Source organism: Calonectris borealis, chromosome 2 (genome assembly GCF_964195595.1).
Source record: "Calonectris borealis chromosome 2, bCalBor7.hap1.2, whole genome shotgun sequence".
Lineage (NCBI taxonomy): Eukaryota > Metazoa > Chordata > Aves > Procellariiformes > Procellariidae > Calonectris > Calonectris borealis.
Genome location: NC_134313.1, coordinates 161,255,438 through 161,268,604, shown reverse-complemented (window position 1 = coordinate 161,268,604; position 13,167 = coordinate 161,255,438). Strand labels below are relative to the sequence as shown.

General features: G+C 36.4%; 1 protein-coding gene across 4 annotated transcripts in view; it reads left to right on the top strand.

Moving 5' to 3' along the window:
• UBE3C (ubiquitin protein ligase E3C) overlaps positions 1 to 7,312 on the top strand; it is an 81,412-nt gene extending 74,100 nt beyond the window's left edge. For 3 of the 4 annotated variants that reach the window (XM_075144138.1, XM_075144139.1, XM_075144141.1), the window contains 2 exons: positions 44 to 174; positions 5,639 to 7,312. In XM_075144138.1, the coding sequence (XP_075000239.1) occupies positions 44 to 174; positions 5,639 to 5,809 (302 nt within the window). In that variant the 3' untranslated portion in view covers positions 5,810 to 7,312. Of the gene's footprint in view, positions 1 to 43; positions 175 to 695; positions 802 to 5,638 lie in introns of those variants that run through there. The other variant, XM_075144140.1, reaches the window with a different exon arrangement.
• The last annotated feature ends 5,855 nt before the right edge of the window (positions 7,313 to 13,167 follow it).

Sequence of the window (13,167 nt, the reverse complement as noted above, 5' to 3'; positions counted from 1 at the left end):
CATAAAACTATTCTACCTATAAATCATTTAAATCTCATTGTAGGTGGCTACACAGCAGACCATCCTGTAATTAAAATATTCTGGAGAGTTGTAGAAAGCTTCACTGATGAAGAGAAGCGCAAACTACTCAAGTTTGTAACCAGCTGCTCTCGACCGCCTCTTCTGGGGTTTAAGGTATATGTCTTCCCATCTTCCTGGCAAGTTTCTGTAAATACTACAGATTATGATACAAGGTTTTCATGTCTGTAGGCATTTGCAATTTGAGAAGAATGTTCCTCTGTGGCTACAGAAACAGCTTCAATGTTTGCATTCTTGTGTATAATGAGTATAGTTTTAAAATAGTTCATGAAATGTTGTTCTGTTGTTTTCTATTTTAACTGCAAAATTTGATAAGCCTAAAAACACATCGGTTAGAGAGCTTACTCTTTGTCATGGAAGATCCTTGCTGCCATTTCATGTTACTGTACAGAAGCAGTATTGCTACCAGTTTCAAGGAACAGATTGAGTTAAGAATAATGTCTTTTAAATCAGGTAAAAGAGGATTTAGGATATAAAAGCAGCTATTAAATTTGAACCTCTTAAATTAACCATTTGAAGCGGGAGATGTATTGTGTTTCTTTCTAATTACCATTTATCTGCTTATAGGGTCACAGCTCATTACCGTTTGTATCTAAATATTTTGCTGCTATCTTTAGATTGCTGTTTACAGTGAAGCCTAAGTATGAAGAAAACTTTTGTCTACAGCTTATAAAATTAAAGGGAGGCTGAGGCAAGTGGAAGACATTTTGAAACTAAATTCTGGGGATGTTCTACCCATGAGTTTTCAACTGGGCTGCAAAATTCTGGCTAAGAACCAGGCCATGGACTTCATTTCCTCTAAAATGTGGGAACATTCAGTGCTTTTCTGTAAGAAAATAAAAGAATAAATTGCTTCATCGCAAACACCATCACCTTCAGTACAGCGGTCAACAGCATGTTTACTGTTCTACTATTTAGTAAAATTAATACAAAGGTGGGCTTGTATGGAACAAATACAGGCATTGCATCATCCAGTTCCTTACAAGTAAGAGCAAGATTTATTGCTAAACAAAATTCGAGTACATGTACTTAGTAAAATTTCACATAATAAAGTACTCTGGTACAATATTTAATTAGCAGTGGATAGTAACTAATTTCCTACATTTAATTAGGTAAAATAGATAGATGAACCCATGAGAAATGAATGCAGGTATTGTGTAAGTCCAAAAGGTTTATTAGCTGTTTGTAAAATAAGTGGTGTTGAATGAACATTATCTCATTATAGAAATACTTCGGGGACAGATACTGACATTTTATATAGGAACAAGGAATTCAGATACACGTAATAGTCTGGAGGTGGAAACAACATACTTGGAATTTTGCACAATTTTTTCTTGAATCATACTGTGAAAGTTCATTCTGGGGGTGGGGTTTGGGGGGTTTTGTTTGGTTTTTTTATCAGCATTTAAAAAAATACTTGAAAGGCAAATGCCAGAAGAATTTCTTCTCAGCTCTAGGAATGGGGCCCTTTCCTGTGACATGTCCTGAGGGTGACACATGATAAAGATATCAGAAGTAAAAAATGAACAAAAAACCCCACCTTCCTCTTGCAAACACACAACTTAGATGTTTGTAGTACTTATCACTGTTTTTCTCTTACTGAATTAAACAACATTCATTCTAGAATTTTCAAACTTTTGATGATTTACTTTTTTCATAAATACAGTTTTCCTCTGGAAAACAAACAGGACGACACTCAGTGTTGAAATCTCAGTCACAGACCTCTGACTGATGATCTAAAATATATGAAAGCGTATGTGGGTTGTCATACAGTAATAAGTGGATCAGTTGCTAGGGCTGATGAAAGAATACTCTCAGTAGCTTAAACAGCTTTTTTTCAGGCTGCAGAGCGATTTTGAAATGGAAGAGTTGTTTCTAATGCCACACTCTGCAGGGACATGTGGCCCTTTGCCCTTGACTTCCGTTTATCCCCTTACGCTGCAACTTCACGTTCTCTTCCCTCTTCAATCCTTTTATTTTCCTATTTCTTTATAAGCTGATACGGGTATGCAGCACTGCCATTGCAGCGTGTGATCATTTAAACCTCCCTTTGGTACAATCGTTCTGTAAACCTCTGCGCAGTCTCACCCTCTGCATAATCCCTTCAGCTGCTGTAGCAAGTGCTGTGTGGTGCTGTTAGCATGTGGTGGATCAGCAACCTATCCTCCAACTTAAATATCTATAATCTATAGCTCAGCTACGCGCCTTTTATAGGCACCTAGGAGAGGAATGAGCACTTTAAGTTGGTAATTTGTCCGACTGTTCTATGTGTCTACTTCAGGATGAAATGAATCATGTCTTAGACTCCACAAAACATACTAGCTAGATCCCCTTTAACAGTAAAGAGAGCCTGGGGTGACTAGATTTGGATATGGAGACAGCTGATGGCTGTTTAATCACATGAATCCTATCTAGGGTATTCATTGATTGATTTGTGTGGTTGATTATTTGAAAGCATGCAAACATTTCTCTTAAACTCTCCAAGTCTGTGGGAATATCACTGTACAGTACTCTAGCAACAAACAGGATTTTATAGGACAGTGGGAAGAACGATTAGAAAACTGTGGATGAGATGAAGATAGAACAGTGCACATTCTCATCAAGGGAGAATTGGGAAACAATTGTGTGGAAAAAAGGTAAAGAGAATTCTCCATTTGTTGTCATCCTTTTTAATTACAAGGGGAGAGCAGGAAATGCAGATGTAGCTACCCAGCTTTGAGGTAACCAGCGTGACATTTGAAGAGATGGAGGAAGTGAATCAAAAGTCTAAAAATATTAAGGCTGACAGTGACACATTAGAAACAGGACGTAGCGAAGCCAAATGTGGAAAGTTAAAGTTTGTGTGTGTACTTGCGAGATAGGCCACAACCTGACTTTAACACACTTGGCTAGGAAAAAATAGTCATCAAATTTTCAGCATGATAGCAATAAGTTAAAAGACTAATTCATCGTACAGCCGACTTGCAAGCTCAGCCACGTGCAACAGTCTTGGCAACAGAAAGCAGAGTGAAAAGGCTTTGCTGCTGCTTTGCTGGGCAACACTGAGCGGGAGTTAGGTCAGTACTTGCATGGTGCTTGCAGTAGTATCTTGGTAACACGGATTTACCAACAAACCAGGGGTTTGCCAGGAAATGCTTGCCAGAAAAGGAAGTGGGTAGTTGGTATTGTCATTAGCAATAATGTCTTGGTAGCCTGTGACAGTGTGTTGTTTAGAGCTTTGAAGGTGAAGAGTGCAAAGCCTCAGGAGTGCTGAATATTACCAGCCAAATAACTGTCTGAATATACTTATGTTGATGGTAGACATTAACACAAGCTATCTTCAAAATTTGTTTACAGTTTTAATATGGGTACTACATTTTTCTGAGAGGAACACAATTTCTGGTTCTTGCTCTGAAATCTTCTGTATGCTCTATATTGTGGAACCTTCACGTTTTCTTAAAGTTAGTGTATGTTAATCTAAGATAAGGAAATGTCTTGACATTCGTAGCTTATAGATAGCACAGTTTAGCTTTGCATAATTTAAAAATTTTAAACTCTTGCTGCCAGATTCAGACTCAGAATAACATTTACTAAAGCTAATTAAAGTTTAATAAGTTTAATAAATGTGATTGTTACGGACAAAGAAAAATCATTAAAGCATGGTTGAAAATTGTTAAGTTCCAATCAGGTCACATAATAAATTGATGATACTTTTCACTTCCAAACTATTGCAGTTTCCCGCTGTACAGTATTTAATTATGCAACAAATGGTGCCCTTGGCATGACATTTCAATTTAGAACTTCATTTTTCCATTTTTAAAGCTAAAGTAGGGGAATTCAATTAGCATTTTGAAAGGAACACTAAAAATGCAGCATTTTAGCCATGAAATACTTTTTAAGGCCTCCATTTGAACAATAATTTAGCTTAGAATCTAATTGACCTTTTGCCTTGAAGCTGAGGGTTTTTTTTCCCAGTTTCTAAAATCAGAGCTGTTTTACCTCAGGCAAGCATTTGATAGAGTGAATACTTTCTTGCCAGCAAAAGCAGTGCTTTAGAGGTAACAAATAAATATCTTTTTCACTATACTCCTTTCTCAGAAGAAAAAAAAAACAGATTTTACTAAAACAATTACATATTACATACAAAATGTCTTAAAAATCTGTTCCTCAGATCAATAGTTACCCCATCAGAAGAATAATCAGGGTTTGACAAGTTTGTATCATTACAGAGTCACTATGCGCATCAACATCATTGCAATAACAGCTGAGTGACTTTATAAGCACTCTGTGAAGAAACACCGAGTATAATTGCTTTAAATAAAGTTAGATCTTTATTTGGAGAATATAAAGTACTTCTTGATTCAGAGTTCTAGACCACAGTAGTATAAATTCTTGCTTAATCTTACACATGAACAGATCCACTGAAGTAATTAGTACTGTTTGTCTTGAAATTCATAAATTGTAGGCTTGTTGAAAGATTAGTTTAGACAGAAATCCCTTTAGGGCAAGAAATGCCTTTAGCATGTATCAGACAATTGATTTTAGCAAAGAAATGATCATTGTATATTGTGGTGAGTAGAAGAAAAACGATGGCTTGATACTCATCAGATGAAGAATTTATTTTACAACTTGGGGTATGCTAACAAACCAAAGCTCTACAAGGAAAACACTGAAAGGGTATGTTTGATCATGGTTTGTTTATTTGTTTGGGATGGGTTTTTTTTGGATGTCACAGAGAAATTGATGTAGTACAATTTGTACTTGGACCTGGTCACTCATTCATCCTTTCTCTCCTCAGAGCATCACTTTAACATGACAAGTAGAGAATTTGTGGATAAAATTGGCATTGTACATCACTTCATTAGCTAGAGCAAAATTGCCTTTGTTGGGATTTTTGTGTATACACTAACAATGTCTTCCCTGCCTGGAAAGAAAAAACCAGAAAGTATAATTCTCAGAAGAAGCCGTGTCATTATACAATGAGAAATATTACGTCATTCAAACACAACAGAGCATCCTTTTCCATTTACCTCTGTTACTGCTAGTGGTCTATAGTTCCCTGTGTTCAGCATGTATTTTGCTGTCAGAAAACTTCAGTGTGGCAGGAACCCATCATTTTCCTGTTCCTACAGAATAAACATCATCCATGGGCATTTGGGAGGCTTTGTAAGGAGAGTCTGAAGTTGTGAATCCCAGTTGTTTCTCCCAAATACAACCAAAAATTTCTTCCGTCTTGCTGTACTACTTTTTCCATTTCATGTTTCACTGTTTCTGTAGCATCATAAATTCGCAGAATAGAGTGTATGAACAATAACAAATTATTATTTTTTCATTGGAACCAGATAAATTGCTTTGTGTTTTGCAAATTAATGGATCATGGTGGGGACAAGGTAGAGGGAGGCACTATACAAGTCAGGAGTGTTTTGGGGCCACCAGGAATGAAAGAAAATGCCATTTGAGTATGTCATTGTGACAGGTTTTAATCTAATGATTTATTTCCTAGAAATCCGTGCCAGCTGTTACGGGATAGGTTTTGGCTTGTATGTATTTTTTGATACGTTTTTTCTGTTGCATTTTTCAGGAGTTATATCCTGCATTTTGCATTCACAATGGAGGATCTGATTTAGACAGGCTACCTACTGCCAGTACCTGCATGAACTTGCTGAAGCTTCCTGAGTTTTATGATGAAAATCTTATGCGAAGCAAGCTTCTTTATGCCATTGAATGTGCTGCTGGATTTGAATTAAGCTGAGTCGAACTGATGCTTATTTGGATGATCTGCAGAGGAACTAACCAGTGCCTACTCTATAAGCAGCACCCATAACCAAGCAGTTTTAAGGGAATTCTGTCTAGATTTCTGCAGCTCTTGTGTCTTATCAAATGCCCTCAAATAGGTTTCATTTTTAAACACGATTTCTTAGTTAGCTTTCATTAATTAATATTACATTGACACTGCTTTATGATTCAAAACAATGAATGCTGTGTGCAGTGTGGCGGTTTTCTGTGTTTACGCGAAGAAAGAGCACATTTAAAGAACAGTGACATCTCCGTGAAATTAACCAAAGATGAAGCTTTGGCTTTGTGCTGTTCAAACATAAATAATTTCACAAACTGGCAATAAAATTGTGTACCATGCAGCGCGTTGGGATGAGACAGGGCTAACATCCTGTAATTAATCTTTTAGATGGAAGTGAAGCAGATGTTTGCAGATATCCCAGAACTGAGAGGATGAAAATGCTCATTACCGATAACCTAACATCTTTACTTACATTGTAGAATTGTTTACAAATCATAGTTGTTGCAGAACTGATTTTGTTTTATACTACCTTCCCTCAAGATGGTAGGCACTGAGATAAAACGTTTATAATATTCCATTTGTGCTTTCTGAAATACCTTGGAGAACTTGGATGCGCATTATTTTAAGTTCAACCTTTGGCTGCGTCATTATCACTTGAACACTGTCGTGAATGGATGTGACTATCCATGTTTCCTCTGTTCTATTTCTGTCTTTTGTGCCTGTACAGATTTTTTTTTTAATGTATCAGACTCCTCTTGCATAAACAGTACATACAAAAGTCATCACTTTGGAAAAATATACATGTAACAACTATTAAAATTATTTGAACCAAAGTTATCAGGCTTTATCTTTTATATTTGAAGCCTGTGGAGTTCACATTCCTTTTCCCTATCATTTCTTTCCATCTTAAATACCATATTTGTGCCATAGACACTAGTCAATTATTGTTTTTGTGATTAACCAGCTTTTATGTCCATCTGCCTGCAGTATTTCTGCTAAGAAAAGTAGGTGGGAATATGCTGCTTAATATAATTTGATATCTGGGAAAAAATTAGCTTTCATATGGAATGAACTGATCCTCTAGTAGTAGGCACATTGTTGGGTATTCGTATGCAAACTGCAGTCAATTTAAAAAGGAACTGTGGTTCAAACTGTGAGATTCATAAGTGCATCCCTCTGAACTTTAGTTTTATATTTTAAATCATCAAAATTTACAATCAAATTTATATTCATCTCTTATGCAAAAAAATATTTTGCTGTTACTGGAAACTCTGTTGGATTTCGTATTTAATAAGCAGTAACCAGCAATATCCTTTTAAATGTGGGGAAACTGGTTTCAAGATGTTTACTAGTAACCATATAAAAATGTATAATTTCTTAATTTGGGTAATAAATGAAGTGTTAAAATACTATTTGAAGTCTTGATGTACAGAAATAAAATGATTGGTTTTCTTTTTGGTTTTGCTTTAGGCTTTTTATTTATGTTAAATGTTACATAGCCAACCTACTCTTTATCCCAAAATTCTTTTCTTGTATATTTTTCTACACAAATTATGGAACTTGTAAAGAAGTTGAAAAAGAGATCAGTAATAGTGGAACTGCCTCCTCCTAATCGCAAAACCTGAACGCTTCTTTTAGATAGCATTATTTATTTTAGAACCTAATGCTTTAAATATTTTGAAATTATTTTTCAATTCCATTATTTTGCTACATTGGGTAGTGTTGTATCTGTATTTTGTAAAAATAAATTTAAATTTTCTATTAAATATTCGTATTTTGAAGATTGTGTTGGAGTCATGCCAAGTAATCATGACTGGTAATGTACGCTTTCTGCTTTTGTAAAAGGAGACAGTGCACACTATTCCTGTCTGTTACCATGAATGCAAGTTCAACAGAGAGGGTAGGCTGGGGGGAAGTGCGAGTTGCAGATAGGTGTAGTCATGTAATTGCAAGAATCACGTAGTTGCAGAAAACTTCAGTAGAGAATTTGAGTTTGCTGAAAATAATCTGACTTTTTATTTCTTCAGTATGTAGGACTCGGTGATCTTGTTTTGTGTATTCTGTAGATTAAATAGGAAATTCTGACATACTCAAGTCAGTGGGATTGTGGCCTAGATTTTATTCTGTAGGTAGTCAATTGAAAATCTCTGCTGCAACAGCTTACACCACCTTCAGTATCCAGACTGCGATAAGAAGAGGGCATGGGTTTCCTTTGGCAACGAGTGCTTTCAATTCTGACCGTCAACTGTTTTCGTGTAGTCAGGATGAAGCACGGGTCCCTACTTTTCAACGATCTATTGCTGGATATTTTAAGGAACAGGAGATAAAGGTATGAGAAATAATATAGGTATAGTTAGTCATGTCCTGAGGAGCTAGGTGGTCTAAAAGATCTCTCGTAGCTCTTACGTATCAAGAATTGTTTATATATGAAAATGGATTTTCTGTTTTTTAAAAGAAGAGTGAACTCTCTCCCAGTTGTGATGCTCCCAGAGGTCAGGTAGGCAGAGGCAGGAAGCACTTTGCATGCAAATAACCTGAAATACTATTGTAGATTTTGATCATCAGAATTATAGCAGTAATAAGTATGGGTTTGGAGTTGTTTTCTGTGCAAGACAACCCTTCCTTAAAGTCAATTTCTATATTTCAGTGTTTTGTCCTAGTTCAGTACTTGCTTTCTGAAAAATGATAGCATTTTCTATTTGTTTTATAATTTTGTAACCTATTTTAAAAACATTTTTGTCAAGTTTTATCTTTATGATGGAAGAGGTTGCAAATTCTTCATCTCTCCAAAGTTAAAAGGCATAAAAGCAGAATAAAAAAAATAAAATTAGCACTTGGTCTGTTTATCTTGGTGAGAATTTTTCCAGATGTGGGTTTAGCCCTACTAGCTGGATTAAAAAAAAAAAACCAACCAAAACTAACCAAACCAGAAATGATAGGCCGTGTTCGTTAATCTCAGTTGTCTTCTGTCATGGTCCTGAAAGTCAGACTTGTATAAATTTCACAAAATTCACTCGTGATTTCTATGGAGAATTTATGTCTACACAAGAGGAAAGATTTGGCTCCACTTTCATGCGTAAACACTGAGTTGACAGAAGTTTGATTTGAACAACAAGGATATCTTCAGTTATTTTTGTGTGGGGTGCTCCATAATTAAAAAAAAATGAGCTTCCTGATGCTATTAGTAGCAACGTGGACAGTTTTTTTGGCATCACTTGAGTAATCTAGTACAAACATCCTAATTTGATCTATAAAGGCATTTGGAATTCAAAGAAAACTTTCAGGAGTGCAGTGAGGTCATGCTAAATTTCAGATTAAACCAAAAACTATTTGCTAAATGCCAGTGAGACAGCACATACTCTTCACCACTGAGAAATAGTACAGCACAGAAACAAAAAGGAAAAAAACAAGTGAGCTGTTTTTCTTGGAATGTTTTGTTAGAGCTGTAATTTTTTTTTGTATTTATGATTATATGCAAAAACTTTAAAACATTTGCTCATATACATGAATCTGTGTTAATAATGGTTTGTGGTGTAAATGCTTGTTACTATTTTTTTTCATGATGCTTTGCTTGTCAGTGAAGGAGAGAAAAAATGAACATGGTCTGTAAAACTGATCAGGATATCTATATTTTTATTGACTTCTGCTTTTGTGAATAAAATAATTTGAGTTTTCTTGACACTTTGCAAAAACACTCCTTTCATTTTTTTGCAGTAAATTTGGCATTCTCTTGCTAAAGATCAATAGTACTGAATAGGTTCTAAAAGGGAAACTAGTATTAACTGTTCATTGGTCTTGAAGTCACTACTGTTGGAACAGGCTGCCCAGGGAAGTTGTATTTAAATACCATCCCTGGAAGTATTTAAAAGACGTGTAGATGTAGTGACATGGTTTAGTGGTGGACTTGGCAGTGCTAGCTTAACGGTTGGACTAGATGATCTTAAAGGTCTTTTCCAACCTAAATGATTCTATGATTTTGCTGCTTCAGATGATTTCTAACTTCAGTTTTCAGTCTGTGAAGTTCCCACTCTGTCAGTCGAACTGCACCTTTAAGGTTTAGCTTTGTTACAGTGTGTCTTTCAAACAATGCAGCTAAGATCACTGATGTGCTTTGAAAAAACTTCTTCAGAATCTTTAGAAAGAACAAAACTCCCTCCTTGAATAAAAATATGAGAAGCTATAATTCATAGTGAAGAATGCTACTCTATCAGCAAACACATACAAAAACATCTCTTTCAGCTTCTTCTGGAATTTTAGCATATATGCGGGCCCCTCTGAAGGTGTAATTTAATTTTTATCTCCTGTGATAATTACAATAATCTGCTTCCCTTTGCTTTTCTATTATTTTCATTGCTAAATACACTTTTAGTTCCATGATAGCATTTATAAAGTTAGTATTGTGCATGTTTATTTTGGAATACTTACAAATAGCACCATGTATTATTCAGCTTCAGCTTACTTGCCACTAAAAATGTGGTAAGCAGAAAATTACAGAAAACTCCTCTTGTAGGGCACTTCATAATTCATAGCATGAATAGAACACAAATGCCCAGGTATCTTGCCTGTTTTTTAGTATCTATCTTGTAGTCTGGAAAGCTCCTAAGATTTCTAATGTGTGTAGAGAGACAACACAAGACGAAAAGTGATTATGAAGTTATACCAGTTGAATCCATTTCAAAGAACACAAAATGGTTGAGGTCAGCAGGAATGTCTGAGATCCAACCCTCGGCTCAAAGCAGGATCACCTAGAGCAGGTTGCTCAGGACCCTGCCCTGTGGAGTTTTGAATGTCTCCGTGGATGGAGACTCCACAACTTCTCTGGGCAACCTGTTCCACTGTTCAATTACCTTTACAATAAAACATTTTAATCAGGTTTAAACACAATTTCTTGCATTCCAGTTTGTGCCCATTGTCTCTTGTCCTGACACTGGGCAATACTAAGGAATCTGAGCCTTCTCCAGGGTGAACCCAGCTCGCTCAGCCTCTCTTCATATGACACGTGCTCCAAAACCTTAATTATCTTTCTCTCTGACTTGCTTGTTAGTGAAAAGAGCGGCATCTTCAAAATACCTTTTGTGGACTTTGATGTGACTGTGGACTGAGAGGGCTACGCTCATTCTCTTCCTCGTCAGATGCCTGTAGATGTCTGTAGTTGTTAATAAATGGCACTTACCAGGTGAGGTTGGATTTAAGTTTTTGTGGCTTTGCTTTTTCAACTTCCAGTGCTGCTTTGTCTTTTCAAGGACTTTGCAAATCCGTTATCAACTGCAAATAACAGACTCCGTAAAAATTGGGGTTTCAGTTATTTTCACAACTTTTTATAGATACGATGCAAAACCCATAGGACTAATGCTCAATGTTAAACCACCTAAATGTGTATTCACTTCTTCTGCCACCAACAGTATCAAACATCTAGAAGTGCAGCTTTTTGGACAAACTCCTGTAATTTGGCTGTCTTCTACAAAGGTTGGGTAGCCCAGTGCTAGGTGCAATCCAGCAAAGCACGTCTGACAGTCAAACAGGAGAAACGTGGGAATTCTGACTGGCACCAATGGGACTGCTTGTACATTAAGGCATGCACAGATGTCCTGCAGGCTTGGTCAAGGGATGAACTTTTCTTGCATGAGGGTTAAATCATTGCTGCGTTTCATTGCCAGAACACTTGCTCTCCAGTCTGGGACCAAGTTTACCTGTCCACAGCTCTGTAGAAAACATACATTCTGTTTGCAGTGTTTGTTAATGTATTTATAGGAACAGCTTTTTCAAATGTTCTACTATATTTAAGATCATTCTTTTCTGCATTCCCAGAGCAGCTGTTAGTTCATTCTGTGTAACATTTGACTGAAAGGCAGTTTTGCATTATTTCTATTTTATTTTCTGTTTATAGTTACACATAGCTTTTGATTGCTAAAGAAGGAAACGGGCATTCACCAGATGGTGTTATTTCAGATCATCTTGCTACTTCTGCTTACCCAAATGTTAGCTCTAGGAAAAGCATCTCTCATCAGTTGCTATGTAGTTTTGCTGTATGTTGTTAAACACACCTTCTGAAGAAATTAGTTCCTTCTAGCCCTTGTGTCTTTAATTAAGAATAATTCTTTTCATTACAGCTCTGCTTACTGTTTTTCCCCTCTGCGTTTTCAGGCAAATAGCAGCAGAGCTCAAAATTCTGCAGATCTGTTAGATCTATCTGGCTATTGATGAAAAATTACATAGAATTAACTAATATTTGGCATTGGCATATGGATAAGAAAGCATATCCCTGATCAAGTGAATGAACATAAATGCTGATCAAGCTGTTCTTGCAAGGAATAAGCAGTTGCCATAAGCTGTGAGAACTTCTGACTGCCCACAACAGTTCTTAGGTTGTTGTCTGCACACCCCAAATAATCAGTAGAATACATCTGATACTTCAGGAGGAATTGGCAAAAACACCAGCTATCCTGAAATATTTTAACCACTTTCGAAAGCATCCACTCGGCTCAAGCTTTTGGTTACAAAGAGGAGTCCAGATAAACTTGCAGCCTCTTAATATCCTAAGAAGCACCATACCAATGAAAACGGAGGTTGTGCTGGGCAGAAAAACTCTGGAGAATGCTAATGAAAATTGGTTATTTTGTGCCTTTAATGCTTCTACTTAAAGTTTTAAACATTAGGTGTATTGCCCATATTTCAAGTCTAATTGTTTCTGATAAGCTATCAGCAAAAAGTTAATGCTTATATTTAATTAAGTGGCACTTTCCAGAATTACTGTGCCAGTAGTACTATAATTAAATGATGTGAGAACAGTCTTTGATACATATGCTCATATTCTTTGCTAATACCAAAAATAGAATCTGTAAATCTGTAAATAGAAAAACTGGATGCATTAAGCAGCAGGCCAGAGCAGCAGGCCGGGAAGGCTACAGCCATTACCACATCAAAGGGACTAATATTAATATCTCTCTAATGCAGCGTTTTTAAGCATTTCTTGTGTTCTGATGGGTTTTTCATAATTGACCTCCATAAGTCATAAAAAATGATTAAAAAAAAGAATCTGGGAACTATGTGAATTGCTAATACCTCCTGGAATGCTGCCACATTATTTCCATCATTAGGTTATAGCTACCAGTTAGGCCTGAATTCATCTCTCTTAACTTCAGCCATCTGTAAGGTGGCTGTCGAGGCACTTCCGATGAAAGGGAGGCAACCCAGAGACAGAGCTCCAGAGGACGGTTCTTTCTTTACTAAAATACATCTCCAAAGTGGGTGGAATAAATCGTGCCCTGGAGGTGCCCCCTCCTCTCTCTCTCTCTGTAGTCAGAGGCCTTAAA